The sequence below is a fragment of the Botryllus schlosseri genome, chromosome 4, assembly GCF_051294905.1.
Source record: "Botryllus schlosseri isolate E-star chromosome 4, Bs_hap1, whole genome shotgun sequence".
In the NCBI taxonomy this organism is placed as follows: Eukaryota; Metazoa; Chordata; class Ascidiacea; order Stolidobranchia; family Styelidae; genus Botryllus; species Botryllus schlosseri.
The window spans coordinates 1,817,327-1,829,595 of record NC_137239.1 but is presented as its reverse complement, the minus strand read 5'-3'; the positions used below and the strand labels follow the sequence as shown (position 1 = coordinate 1,829,595).

The 12,269-nt window shown below is 40.3% G+C and overlaps 1 protein-coding gene across 2 annotated transcripts in view; it reads right to left on the bottom strand.

Annotated features, from left to right (window-relative positions):
• LOC145437845 (adhesion G-protein coupled receptor G7-like) overlaps positions 1-12,269 on the bottom strand; it is a 449,423-nt gene that overhangs the window by 293,819 nt on the left and 143,335 nt on the right. For both annotated transcript variants that reach the window (XM_080315184.1, XM_080315185.1), the window contains 6 exons: positions 11,242-11,451; positions 4,841-4,921; positions 4,363-4,461; positions 2,865-2,993; positions 2,689-2,802; positions 465-593 (listed from right to left, as the gene is read on the bottom strand). In XM_080315184.1, the coding sequence (XP_080171310.1) occupies positions 465-593; positions 2,689-2,802; positions 2,865-2,993; positions 4,363-4,461; positions 4,841-4,921; positions 11,242-11,451 (762 nt within the window). The remainder of the gene's footprint in view (positions 1-464; positions 594-2,688; positions 2,803-2,864; positions 2,994-4,362; positions 4,462-4,840; positions 4,922-11,241; positions 11,452-12,269) is intronic.

The following is a 12,269-nucleotide window of genomic DNA, read 5'->3' as shown; positions in this document are numbered from 1 at the left end:
CGTTGTCGCGATGTAATCGTCTAGCAGTCAGTCACTATACTGTAATCGTGTGCGTATACAATATTTTTCCGCAACGAAATAAACCATCTCATTCAGCATTCGAAAGGCAGCGGTGATATTGTGCGATTATCGAAATCCTAATATTTGGATACAATCCAAAACTGGGAAAAAATGGGAATGTCAAAACAACGAGTGTCATGATAGTGAGAGATTCAAATAGCGAGGCATTCCAAACAGCCAGTTTTCGAATAGCGACACATTCCAAATGGCAAGTGTCAAAACTGCGGGTGTGATTATTGCGAATTACGCTATGTATAGAATTGACAGAAACAACAAATACTTCAGTATAAGTATGTCATTAAACTGGGGGCTTTCAAATTACTCAGGCTCATTACACAATAATCTTTTGGCAGCATATTAGGCAACAGAAGCATAATGAACGGCAATATACGAAAAGTACTCACTTGGAATGCAAACATCATTTTCAGTCCTTGTGTACCCAGCAATACATTCGCAGTAATAGGAGCCGATCGTATTACGACAGATTTCTGTGTCGGAGCACGCGGACACGCCTGATGCGCATTCATCCACGTCTATAGAAATCTCAATAATTATTCACTATTCCAATTTGATTGATAAAATCTGAAATCCCGGTGATCAAATACTAAACCAATACATCTGCAACTGCAATCAGCGATGCAGCAACCATTGACGAGCAATCCAGTATGCGTATGGATGGGATTTCAGTGACGCATGCATATACAATCCCATAAAATTCACTTTTGAAGAGAAAACGTTGACAAATATGCTGAAAGGATGATTATTGCGATATTCTGAAACTATCATGAGTCGGTGTTTATGTCGGAAAAAACATCGAGGACAAAATAAACACGTCTTTTCCATTCCATATTGCGACGGAATGTCGATTGTCCGAAAATTCGTTTGTTGCAACGCGAATATGGTCGCAATGAGCGTATAGTTTTTGATCAAAATGTTCAACAGTGTTGTTAGCTGTATGGGTATCATAATGTGCCCCTGTAGTCCTATATTTAGTAGAAACATCTGTGGTAACAAGTGAAACATGTCTGCACTCTACGTGTATGTCTATAAATTTCAACTTTTTGTCAGGTTTGGATTTTTACAACTGATTTTGCCTCATTTTTTGGCGCTGACTGTGAAAATGGACCCTGATTTTCTCTAGCAGATCGCGTTTTTGATATTTGATGTAACTCTAATTAAAGAAAATCAATTTCCCTCTCTCTGTTGTCAAAACAATGAATTCTGATGCAATAAACATTGTTTTACCAGCAATAATCTAGCTTTAATTCGGAAACAAGCATTCTATATTATATTCACATAAATTTGCGTTGTCTTCATTAAAATTTCATGCCTTGGAATAAAAAAGGCAACGATAACGACATAGCTAAAATTGGAACACGGCGAAGAGACGTAATTCTACTTAGATTAGAAGCGGCCATTGCCAACTAAATCAACATTTGCATAAGATCCTTTATTCAGACACTCCACTATGTCAGCAATGCAATGCAGAAGAATCTGTAGAGTACTTTTTGTTACATTGTGTGAGATATTAACATCCAAGGAGGCAACCACATCATGCAGCGCGAGTGAACCGAATAAATCGGGAATGGAAAGACGTTTTAACAGATCCAAATATATTGGTTAATGTTGTACAAGACGGTTTATTTACATAGTATGGGTAATACATGTATATTCAGTATTTGTATAACTAAATGTGTTGATGTCGTGTTCGTATATTGCATATTGCCCGCTAGTTCCGTAAATTGAATGTACATGTTGTACATGTACAGGTATGTTGGTACTGAGCGATGCTGTATATATTTGTATAATGCAATTTCCTTGTAATAACCGGTATAGAAATGGCGCACAGATCCTGTGCTGTGCGAAGCGCCACTAACACGATTTTACTAATATTATTAAAAGTATTTGGCATAGTGAGGATACTGCACATTGAAATTTAGTACTTGATCGTGACTTATAGAGCTGGGCAGAATGCTTGGAGTACGCGGATCTGAAGCGACCAATAATTCTAATGACCCGAGTCGAGCAGTGTAAGGGGATTCTTTGCAAAACTGAAATTAGTCGTGATCGACCACAGCATTGTCATAACGTGCACTGACACGGGTATGGTCGAAAAAAAAACTAATTATTTCAATCTCGTGCAGAACAGGCACTTATATTGTTTGATATGAAATAAAAGATGCAGACTTAAACTTTTCACAACTTCCATTCTGTTATGACACCAAAATGAGCGATACTGGAATATTTGACTCGACTCGGCGCCTAAAACGTTACTTAGAATCTAATCATTAATGTCATCGATTTTATAGAGGCCAAGTCATGAGATGGCTCGATAACGAATTTAATTAGTAGGAACCATTTACTGAACCGTTCGCAAATTTCGAAGTACGACTGCAATAGAGTCCTGAGTCCTTCAAGTCTCATACGCTAAGTATTATGAATTTTCCGTAAATAGCAGTATCGCCACACGGGCATTTACAACTTTGACACCACATTCGGATGGCGCGTAGATAATATGTGCTGGTGGGACAAATACTGGGATCTTTGTTTCCTGTGTGTTTTTTTTTGTCCCTGAAGAACCAATCAACGCATAATGATGTGTTGAATAACCTGATTATATACACTCACCAGAGCATTCATGATCTGGCTCGTCTTTGAATCCCACAAAGCAGGAACAATCGTTTGTTGAAGTATCATAACAACCCGCATTTGGTCCACAATCAGTCGGCTCACAAAGGTTTTCTAAATACAATAAAACGATGATAACTATCATATTCATTTTTGTCGTAATGGCTCGTAGCAACCTATGCAATCGTCTTCATTTTCCGATGGCACGTAATCTTCAGTGCAGATGCATTGGTAAGTTCCTGGTAAGTTTTGGCATGATTGTCCGATTGCAGCGCAAGATGTCTCATCCAAGCACTCGTCAATATCTTTTAATAGCAGATGAAAAATTCGTTCAGTGTGTTGTTGATTATTTGGGAAAGTTATCACACGACACCCGCGCACACACACACACACACATATATATATATATATATATATATATATATTTCATGTCACATATTAGGCGGATTGAGAAAATGTGTAATATATAAAAGTACTCCAGGCATATCTCCGTATTCCTCAATTCTGCAACTCGCTGATTGCTTACGTCAGGGCCGGCCAACCCGTGGCCCGCGGGCCACATGTGGCCCGCGAGAAGGTTTTGAGTGGCACGCGAGGTAATTTCCGAAATTAGTATATCATACAAAATGGATTGCACAGATTGTGAACTTGCAAGGCCAACCAAAAATTTGATTAGTCTTGCCGCAGCACTTGAGATGTGATGACCAAAATATCAGTTCCGACGCATTGGCAGATCCATGAGCCAGTCACATTTTGGTAGATCTTCGTACACTACAATAAAGCAGAATAATTTGAGATAGATTATCAAAAGTAAAAATTTTCTTCACGCTTCGCGCAACATGTTGTCACTCGATTTCTTGCTTTAAATATTGTTTCCCCTTTGTGAAAATGAAAGAACGCCTAATGTATCAGATTGAGTCTAATTATATTCGCGATTACGAGACAAAGTGTCGTTCAACATATGCGACCTTGCGTTTGCGCTAGCAGGAAGACCGTCGACGATGAAACCTAGGCACAAAATGATTGATGCTTGTTGGTCGAAGCTTTCGATAACGATATGTCCAGGCGACGAATAGTCCAGTCATTGCAAACTGCGCCCAGCGATATACAGCAGGCCCGCAATATAGTCAAGTGACAATATTATTGACCTATGAACTTCGAAAAATTTTCGCGCTTTGCGCGGCTAGTGGCCCCCGTAATAGTTCGTCAATCGAATGTGGCCCTTTGGCCAAAAAGGTTGGCCAGCCCTGGCTTACGTGATAGTCCATTGGCAGAACAGTTCTCAACTGTACATTTCTTCGTCTACACTAACTCGGAATTTACACTTTATACCGGCAATGGGTTGTCTATCAATAATTCGGAAATGAATTCGTTTCTATTAAAAAAAAACGGACTTCAATTCGAAACTGGAATCTACTATTGGATTTCAACTTGCAAATGTAATGAAATCCTCAACTCTAATGGTCTAATGAATGTCGGTGCAAATGTCATGTTCCAAAGCGGACTACGATGAGAAGCAAAGACCACAAGATAAAGGACCTAAATTGAGCAACGCAATCGCCAGCTGACATCGGTTGGAATCGAACCAGTAATCCATCAGGGATATACCAGTGGACCATGTCGTTCGTTACTTGCAACCCCGCTCGTATGATGTGCAGCTAAAATGTATTTTACCGATGCAGTTGACTTCATCGCCGTTGATCCCTTGATATCCTGATTTGCATCTGCATTGCAACTCAAAACATTCCGAATTGTTCCTACACGAAGGGCATACTGCCGATAAAAAATAAACTCTTGTAAGTTTGAAGGACTCGCTGAAGCCATCTGCTCTTTCGAAAGCGAGCCGTGTAATGTAGCCTATAGTCGAAACATCATTTCTCACTGGTGTTTGTCACTGAACGCTATAGAATTATCCCAATGTTCAATTTATAACCGGAAAGAGAAATTTAAAATAGGACATTTCCTACGTATGTCTTGTGATTGAAAAAGGCCTACGGCACATAGTTCGAAAATAATATTTTGTAGGCCTATAACATTAAAACCGCGTGTATTTTTGGCACATTCATCAAACCACCCACCCAGCGTTAGTGAAGTGGAAGATTATAGAAGTTTCGGTTATGCAAACATAATTAAGTTGATGAATATTGCATACCTTCAGTGCATATTTCGTCTATGCATAGACACGTTCGATTGTCCCTGCATTCAAATGGACAAATTTCATCACATGGATATGCTGAAAAAATACATGCCTGATAGACACAATCTCATGCGTTTCACAACCCGTTTATCTTCTGGTGGTGGGTACTTGGTGGGTATAATAATACAGATCCCACTCCACCGTTGATATATTCCGAAATGAGGATTAGTGTATTTGACTCGTTTTCCCCCATCGGAATGAGAGCGAAAGCAACATATTTATGATAAACATCGGTGAAATATACTATCTTCGTTGGCAGTGTTCACTGTGATCTGCTGATACATGAATACGTTATCGATATGCCTGGAAATGACTCACGCACTTCGCTTCTCTCCGCGGACCTTAATCAAAAGGGCGTTCTACAAGAGAACTAGACCTGACTCCTTCCGTGACATTGAAAGGTATTAACAGAACGATTTAATAGTATCATAAATTGATTGCGGATGAATATTTCTATAAAGTGCTGAGGGGTACTAATTTTAGAGTAAAACGAGTTTGCTCTCTGGTAAACCATACATAAATTGCGCAAACTACACCCAAGTCGGAAAGTTACTTTCTTTCGAGGATCTAGATTAGTGGTTCTCGAACGTTGAAAAAAACTTTATGATACTAAAAAAATTCGCGCCCCCTTATCTTCATATCGCAAAATGCAACCAGAATGTTAGCAATCCCAACGGATAGATTGACGGCGTGGGAGGTTATGACTGTTGATGGGAGAGTTATGAAATATGAAATTCTGATACAACACAGAGCAATAACTGTGAATTGAAGGTATATCGCGCAAAGTGCGCTAGTAAAAACTTCAGTTGACCGACACTTCGCGCCGCCTTTCAGATGCTTTCACGCTCCCAGTTTGAAAAACAGTCATCTAGGCGCGAAAAGATATTCGATTTGGGTTCGTGTGATGCAATCCAAAAACAAGTGTACTGTCATTCGTAGTGTTAATCTACCTCGTGATGTAACGCAGGGGCGGGAAACTTCTCAAGTCATCGGGACGGATATTGGAAAATTAGGTACTGGACGGGCTGCATTCCTGTATCGATACACAAATCGCGTATTTATAAACCTACAAGGAACAAATGGTATTTATTGTAAACTTTACGTTTAAAGCATAGGGATCAAAAACGAAATTGATTAAATATATTTACGTATTTACTTCAAAAGATAATGTGAGATCTGTGGTTGATCAAAGTCGTCAATAGGTTCTTTGAACTCTGTCTGCATGTCGGACATATAAACCCTTGGCAAAGATTGCGCATGAACATCAGTTAGAGTGGAACGCAGATTTGTCTAGTTAATACTCATGGTCGGAACTATTTCCTCAAAAAGGTATGTAGACCCGCGAGCCATGTCAAGTAACACCGGAAACTGTTTGCGGGCCGCTCGAACTCCAATCGCGCGCCGGGTCCGGCCCGCGGGCCGTGTGTTTCCCGCGATTGATGTAACGGATAACATAAAATCCTTGGCTAATCAACACGACAGCTACACACGTGAATTCACGTATCATCCGAATGCTTATACTATATTATTTGGATGTGAATGATTACGTTGGTACTGCTATGCTCCGCATCCACTGTCCTAACGACAGTAGTCAAAATTAGATTTTTACGATACTGCACACGGAACAGTCTCCAGCAGTTTACTTTCAATGTGCCGCAATATCAACAGATTTTATCTTTGCACAGTAGTGAACTTCAGATATCACCCCCGAACGTCACCGTTCTAATATATACCCATTACAGTGGCTGGCAGCCGGTGGGTCGCGAGACTATTATATGCCGATTGGACTGCTCATGGCTGTCGCTTGAACATGTGCTAAATGAGTTCGACGTATAATAAAACGTAAGGCATCAAAATTAGGCGTTGTGGAATTATCGGTGAGTCCATTATATTTAGCCACTTAGGACATACAACGAACAATGCGATGCAGAGGTCCGATAGTAGGATGTTCAAACGATCAAGCACGATATCACAATCCGGCATCTTTCTCAGCCCAATGCGCGATGTAGCAGTGTTAGATATTCAGAGCTGGTCAGTAACGAAGTACTTCTACTTTTTGGAAGTACTCAAGTAGTTTTCCTCTACTTCTGCTACTTACTCAATTAGATATGATTTTCTCCACTTCTACTTCTACTTCGTAATATTTTGTGATCTATTTACTTACTTTTCGCTATTTTCAGTTTGTCAAGTAGAAGTAGTTTAATCCCCTAATACGGAAGATAGCCTGAGGAATTTCGGGGCTGTTTTCACGAAGTACCAACATTTAATATTCATAAAAGTCAAGTAAAGCTAAAAAAGTTTGTTGCGCTTCGCGCACAGTAGTTATGGAGTGACAAATATGTTGGCACGAAAGTATCAGTGAATATAATTTAGGTACAGGATTGCTTGGTTCCTTTCACACCGCATTGTCGCCCAAATCAAATATTTCATCACAGTAAATAAGGCCCACCATAACGTTTAAAACTACCGTTTTTCAATATAGAAATTACGTATCGTATCTCAATCTAGCATGACGTGTCCAAGTAATCTGGAAAATCCAGCATTTTTGAACGCTACACCTTATTTAGCAGATCGCCTTTGAAGCTTTTTGGACAAAAAACATGAAAAATATTTTCCGCTTTTTAGAAGTGGTATTTGTATTTCCCATTCAGTTCCGAGTATCATACTTTGAGTTCTAATTACCTTCAGTTCTTTTGTCTGCAGAACATATATTGAAGCATAAACGCAACTGTATCAATGCCTCTATGTTCCGAAAATAAAGTTACACTAAGTATAAATTTTACGATCCACAATATGTGTTATTAACGTATACTAATCGCGCAGTGCTGAAACCGTATCCGATACAACTTCTCCGTATTGCTATTCGCCTACACTTGGGGCCTTATCATATGGGGTAGGACGCCATGACATGATGTTCTCTAAAGCGTAGTATTCTACTAAAAAAAGCTCAGTATCGCATTTTCATATCAATACTATAATTTGCATCCCATGATGCGAAAGAATGCTTATTCTGTCGAAAATTGATATCTCATGGGATGCATCAATACGAATCAAGCTCTCTGAACGTTCCGCATAGCTCAATTTGCAGCTTTTGACAGTCCAAGCGAACGAATTAAGACTGTTTTCAAAACTAATTACTTACTTGAGTAGATTTAAATTTGGTCAATTCTACTTCTACTTCAAGTAGTTTCAGGTTGCTTATGGAAGAAGTACTTCTACTTGTAATTGAGTAGATTTTTCCGTCGCTACTTCTACTTCTACTTGAGTAGCTTCCTTGACTACTTGACCACCTCTGTAAATATATTTATCTTTCTTATTTTAGGCTTCGTCGCACCTTTTCATTCTATTGTTTTAAATTTGTCCTGATCGGGTATTTTCAGGGATGTTTTTGTAGCGACACTGTTAACACAGCGACGTAGATTAGAGCCTCTGCCGCTAATGGCAGAGGAACGCGCACTCACCCACGTATATTAGCTCTTGGGAAGGTGATACTGTCAAAGGGTCATCGTTTAGGCGGCTCTGCAATGATGTTGAGGTTTGGCCGACGGTGTTTACCTTTGTTATAGTCACGCTCAACAAAACCAGGAGCTTACCACTGAACTGACGTGGGTTGACTCCACTTCTGCTTCTTTTTTAAAAATTCTTATTATTGCCTAAGCCTGCACTTAGGGCAGTGGTTCCCAACCTTTTTCGTCTCGTTAACCCCTTCGCCAATATTTGAGCTAAAATTCCCCCTATAAAAAAGATGCCTGGGACTAAAAAAGGAGCTTTTTACCACATAACCATTTGTTGACTGAGCAATATATGGCCAAACATATTCAAATATGTCCGAACTAGGTTGAATGCGGACCGCACTACACTTTGGTGAAGTACAGCTAAATTTGACCTGTTTTTTACCGGTCATGTAGGCGCTGACGAAAATTAAATCGCCAAGTCCGTCTGATATGGCCTTGAGTTTAATCGATGAATTTGGTATGTGTTTCACGTTAGCTCATATGTTGGCTTAAAATGGTGAACAATTTCACCAGTGGTCTTGTGCTGAATTCAGGTGGACGTTTTATTGCGTAGTATCAATTTGGTCTACAGGCCCTCACGGGCCAAACAAAATCGTCTCGCGACCCTCACTTTATCGGGGGGGGGGGTAATATCTACGGAAGGCATTTAAACATATACACCCAGCTTGAAATCCACCAAAGAAACATACAATTGTAAAGAACTAGTTTCATAGTTAATTGTTCTACCATAAAAATCTAAAAACCATTTGAACCCAGTGTATCTTCCGATACAACCGTAAAGCCAGATCCCCCCCCCAAAAAAAATCTAAATTCCCCCGAGGGGGAATTCCCCTCTGGTTGGGAACCACTAACTTAGTGTATTCGGTGCTTTCTTTGTTTTACGGTAATTCAACTAGGTCATTTTACATTAGACCAGCAGTGGTTCTCAAATTGAGGGCGTGAACGGGGGCACGAAGCTGCCGTCACACGAAAAAATGTTTTACGCTCTTCGCGATTTACCTCCAATTATTAGTTATTACTCCGTGTATGATCCGAATGTGAAATTTGATAATTCTTTCTTCAACACTCATAACCTTCCATCACATCAAACTAATTGTTGGGATTGCTGGCATTCCGGTTGCATTTTGTGATATGAAGATATGCAGGCCGAGAAATATTTCACTTTCTCAAAGGGGAGCGTATCTAGAAAACTTTTGAGAGACACTCCACTATATCAATTAATATGATTTATGATGTGCCAACTTATAGCACGGCCTACCTTCACTCCAGGGCGTTTATATGGCAATGCATCCGCAGATCACGTGGCTAGAGGAGCCTAGATAAACCACCAACAAATGGTAAGCGATTCTGGAGTCGACCCATTTGTGTTGAAGCGGTGCATCGTAACCCTACACTACTCGTGACTCAGGGTACTCGAAGTTTCAGGGTGCCACGAACTATCTCCCTTCGAGAGGGTGCCTTGACATCAAAAAGGTTGAAATCAACTGTACTAGGGTGTTGTTATTCAGATATTCGATATAGAATAGGTACCATAACAGCAAATAAAATCGTCGTCCGAGCGAGATAGTGTAATGGTTATGCGTCCGGCTTCTCGATCGTGGGTTCGATCCCCGGCCGGGTCATACCAAAGACTCGAAAATTGGTATCCGCAGCTATCCTGCTAGGCGCTCAGCAATCACGGATAGCATTGAGGAGAAAAAAAAACGGGGGCGCAGACTATAGGACCTCATGGGGCCGTATCGCAACTCCGTCGTCAAAGCATCTCGATGGTGCAGGCGAAAAAGAATGTCATATCTCTCTCTATTTCAAAAACCAAATCGGTGTGAGGGTACAAGTATATGTTGCGTCCATGAAGTAATCTGTTTTACTGGAGCGTAAACCGAATATTTAGACAAAGTAATATGAATTCATGTTTTCAGGTTATTCATCATCGACCTACGGGTACACGCAGCATCGCCGTAATCCCACACTCCATAAGCATTGGTATCGTTGGTTTCATTGACGTCAACGCACGTCACCATTGCAATGTCGCTCAGAGTGTATCCATCATTGCATGTTATGTTACACGAGGTACTGAAGTTACTACCGCTAACGCATCCAGGAGAAACTTCACCATTCCGAATCTTTGGTTCTTCGTTACATATCACGGCTAACAAAATTAACACATATTTTTCGGTCAGTGATAAAGCAAAGTTTCTTCACTCGGGCTGTTTGTAAGGTGTTAACTACGCAAAATGTTATCGTTCGGGCGGTTCGACAGTGATGTAGAGTTTTTCCTCAGATGTTGACCTTTGTTCTAGTCACCCCTAACAGAACCAGGGGATAAACAGTGGGGTTGAGGACCTTTTGTTATATATTTTTTGTTTGGTTTTATACTACGTAATCTTACACTCAGGGTACTCGATGTTTTTGCTTTATAAGTATTATGGTTATGGTATTTTGACAAGGTCAATTTACACCAGACTGATTATTACAATTTCTGAAATCCCCACTTATCGCACGGTCCACTTTCACTCCAGTGTTTTTTTATGACAACGCTTACCCAGGCCACGTTACGAGGAGGACTCTGGAACTATCTGGCTTTGAAAGGGGCCACGAGGTCAGAAACGTTGAGTACCACTGTAATAGTGTGTTGCTATTCAGATATTTGATATTTAATATAGGCTATATGTACCATAACATTAAATAATATCTATTTCGAAAAATTAATCGGTTTGAGGGTACAAACATATTTTGTGTTGCAGACCTTTCCAGATTACATGATCTTCATTATTGCAATGTAAACCGATATTTATACAAAATCTTACAAGTCTAAGATTTGCAAGTACATCATCAACGTACGTGTACATGAAGTATCACCGTAGTCCCACACTCCAATAGCATTGGTATCGTCGGTTTGATTGACGTCAGCGCATGTCGCGCTTGCAATGCCGCGCAGACTGTATCCGTCATTGCATGTTATGTTGCACGAGGTACTGAAGTTACTACCGCTAACGCATCCAGGAGCAATTTTACCATTCGGAATCTCTGGTTCTTCGTAGCATATCACGGCTAAACAATTCCCAAATATATTTTTCGGTCAATGTTAAAGCAAACTTCCTTCACTCGGGTTGTGTGTGTTTGAGTATTGTCGGTTACGACGGTTCCGCGATCGTGTATAGAATCCAGTGTGGGGATCCAGTCACTAGCTTCGAGTCACAAGAAATATCGAATTGTAAAGTTTGGCTCTAGTCAGGTCAAGCCACTCGATTTTCATACTTGACTCGAGTCAAGTCAAGTCACGAGTCAAGATGAATTTTTGAAAGTACGAGGCATGATTCAAAGTCATTGCATTTTGCTATCAGTTTTAAATTCAGAAGGGGTCCTCATTTATTCTGAATCGAGGAATGAATAACGAGTTGATTCTAAGCGCAAAAAGGCGCTCTATCGCTCACGCATACGTGAAACTGCTAAACTACGCAAGTATAGCGATATAGCCTGAGACTATAATTATCGGCCAAGATACGGGATAATATACGAAACCTCGGAATGTTCAAATTATGATATTCTGCAATACCCTATACCCACCTATATATCCAATGGTACATTCATGATATACAATTATATACTTATCAACGATATTCGGTCCATTTAAATCAGCGGTTCTCAACCGTTTTGGACATGCACCCCCCCCCCCCCTTGGGGATGGTCAAAAATATTGCGCCCCCTGAGCCCCCCTACACTTATCGTCATGTCTAAAAGAGCACATCATCTAATAAAGAGGTAGGCAACATTTTTTTTGCTAATCACGGCCCATTTCGATTACTTATGTAGCCCACGGCCGCATTCCAGGGCATAGCCGTAATGAACTAACTGGACGCAAAATACCT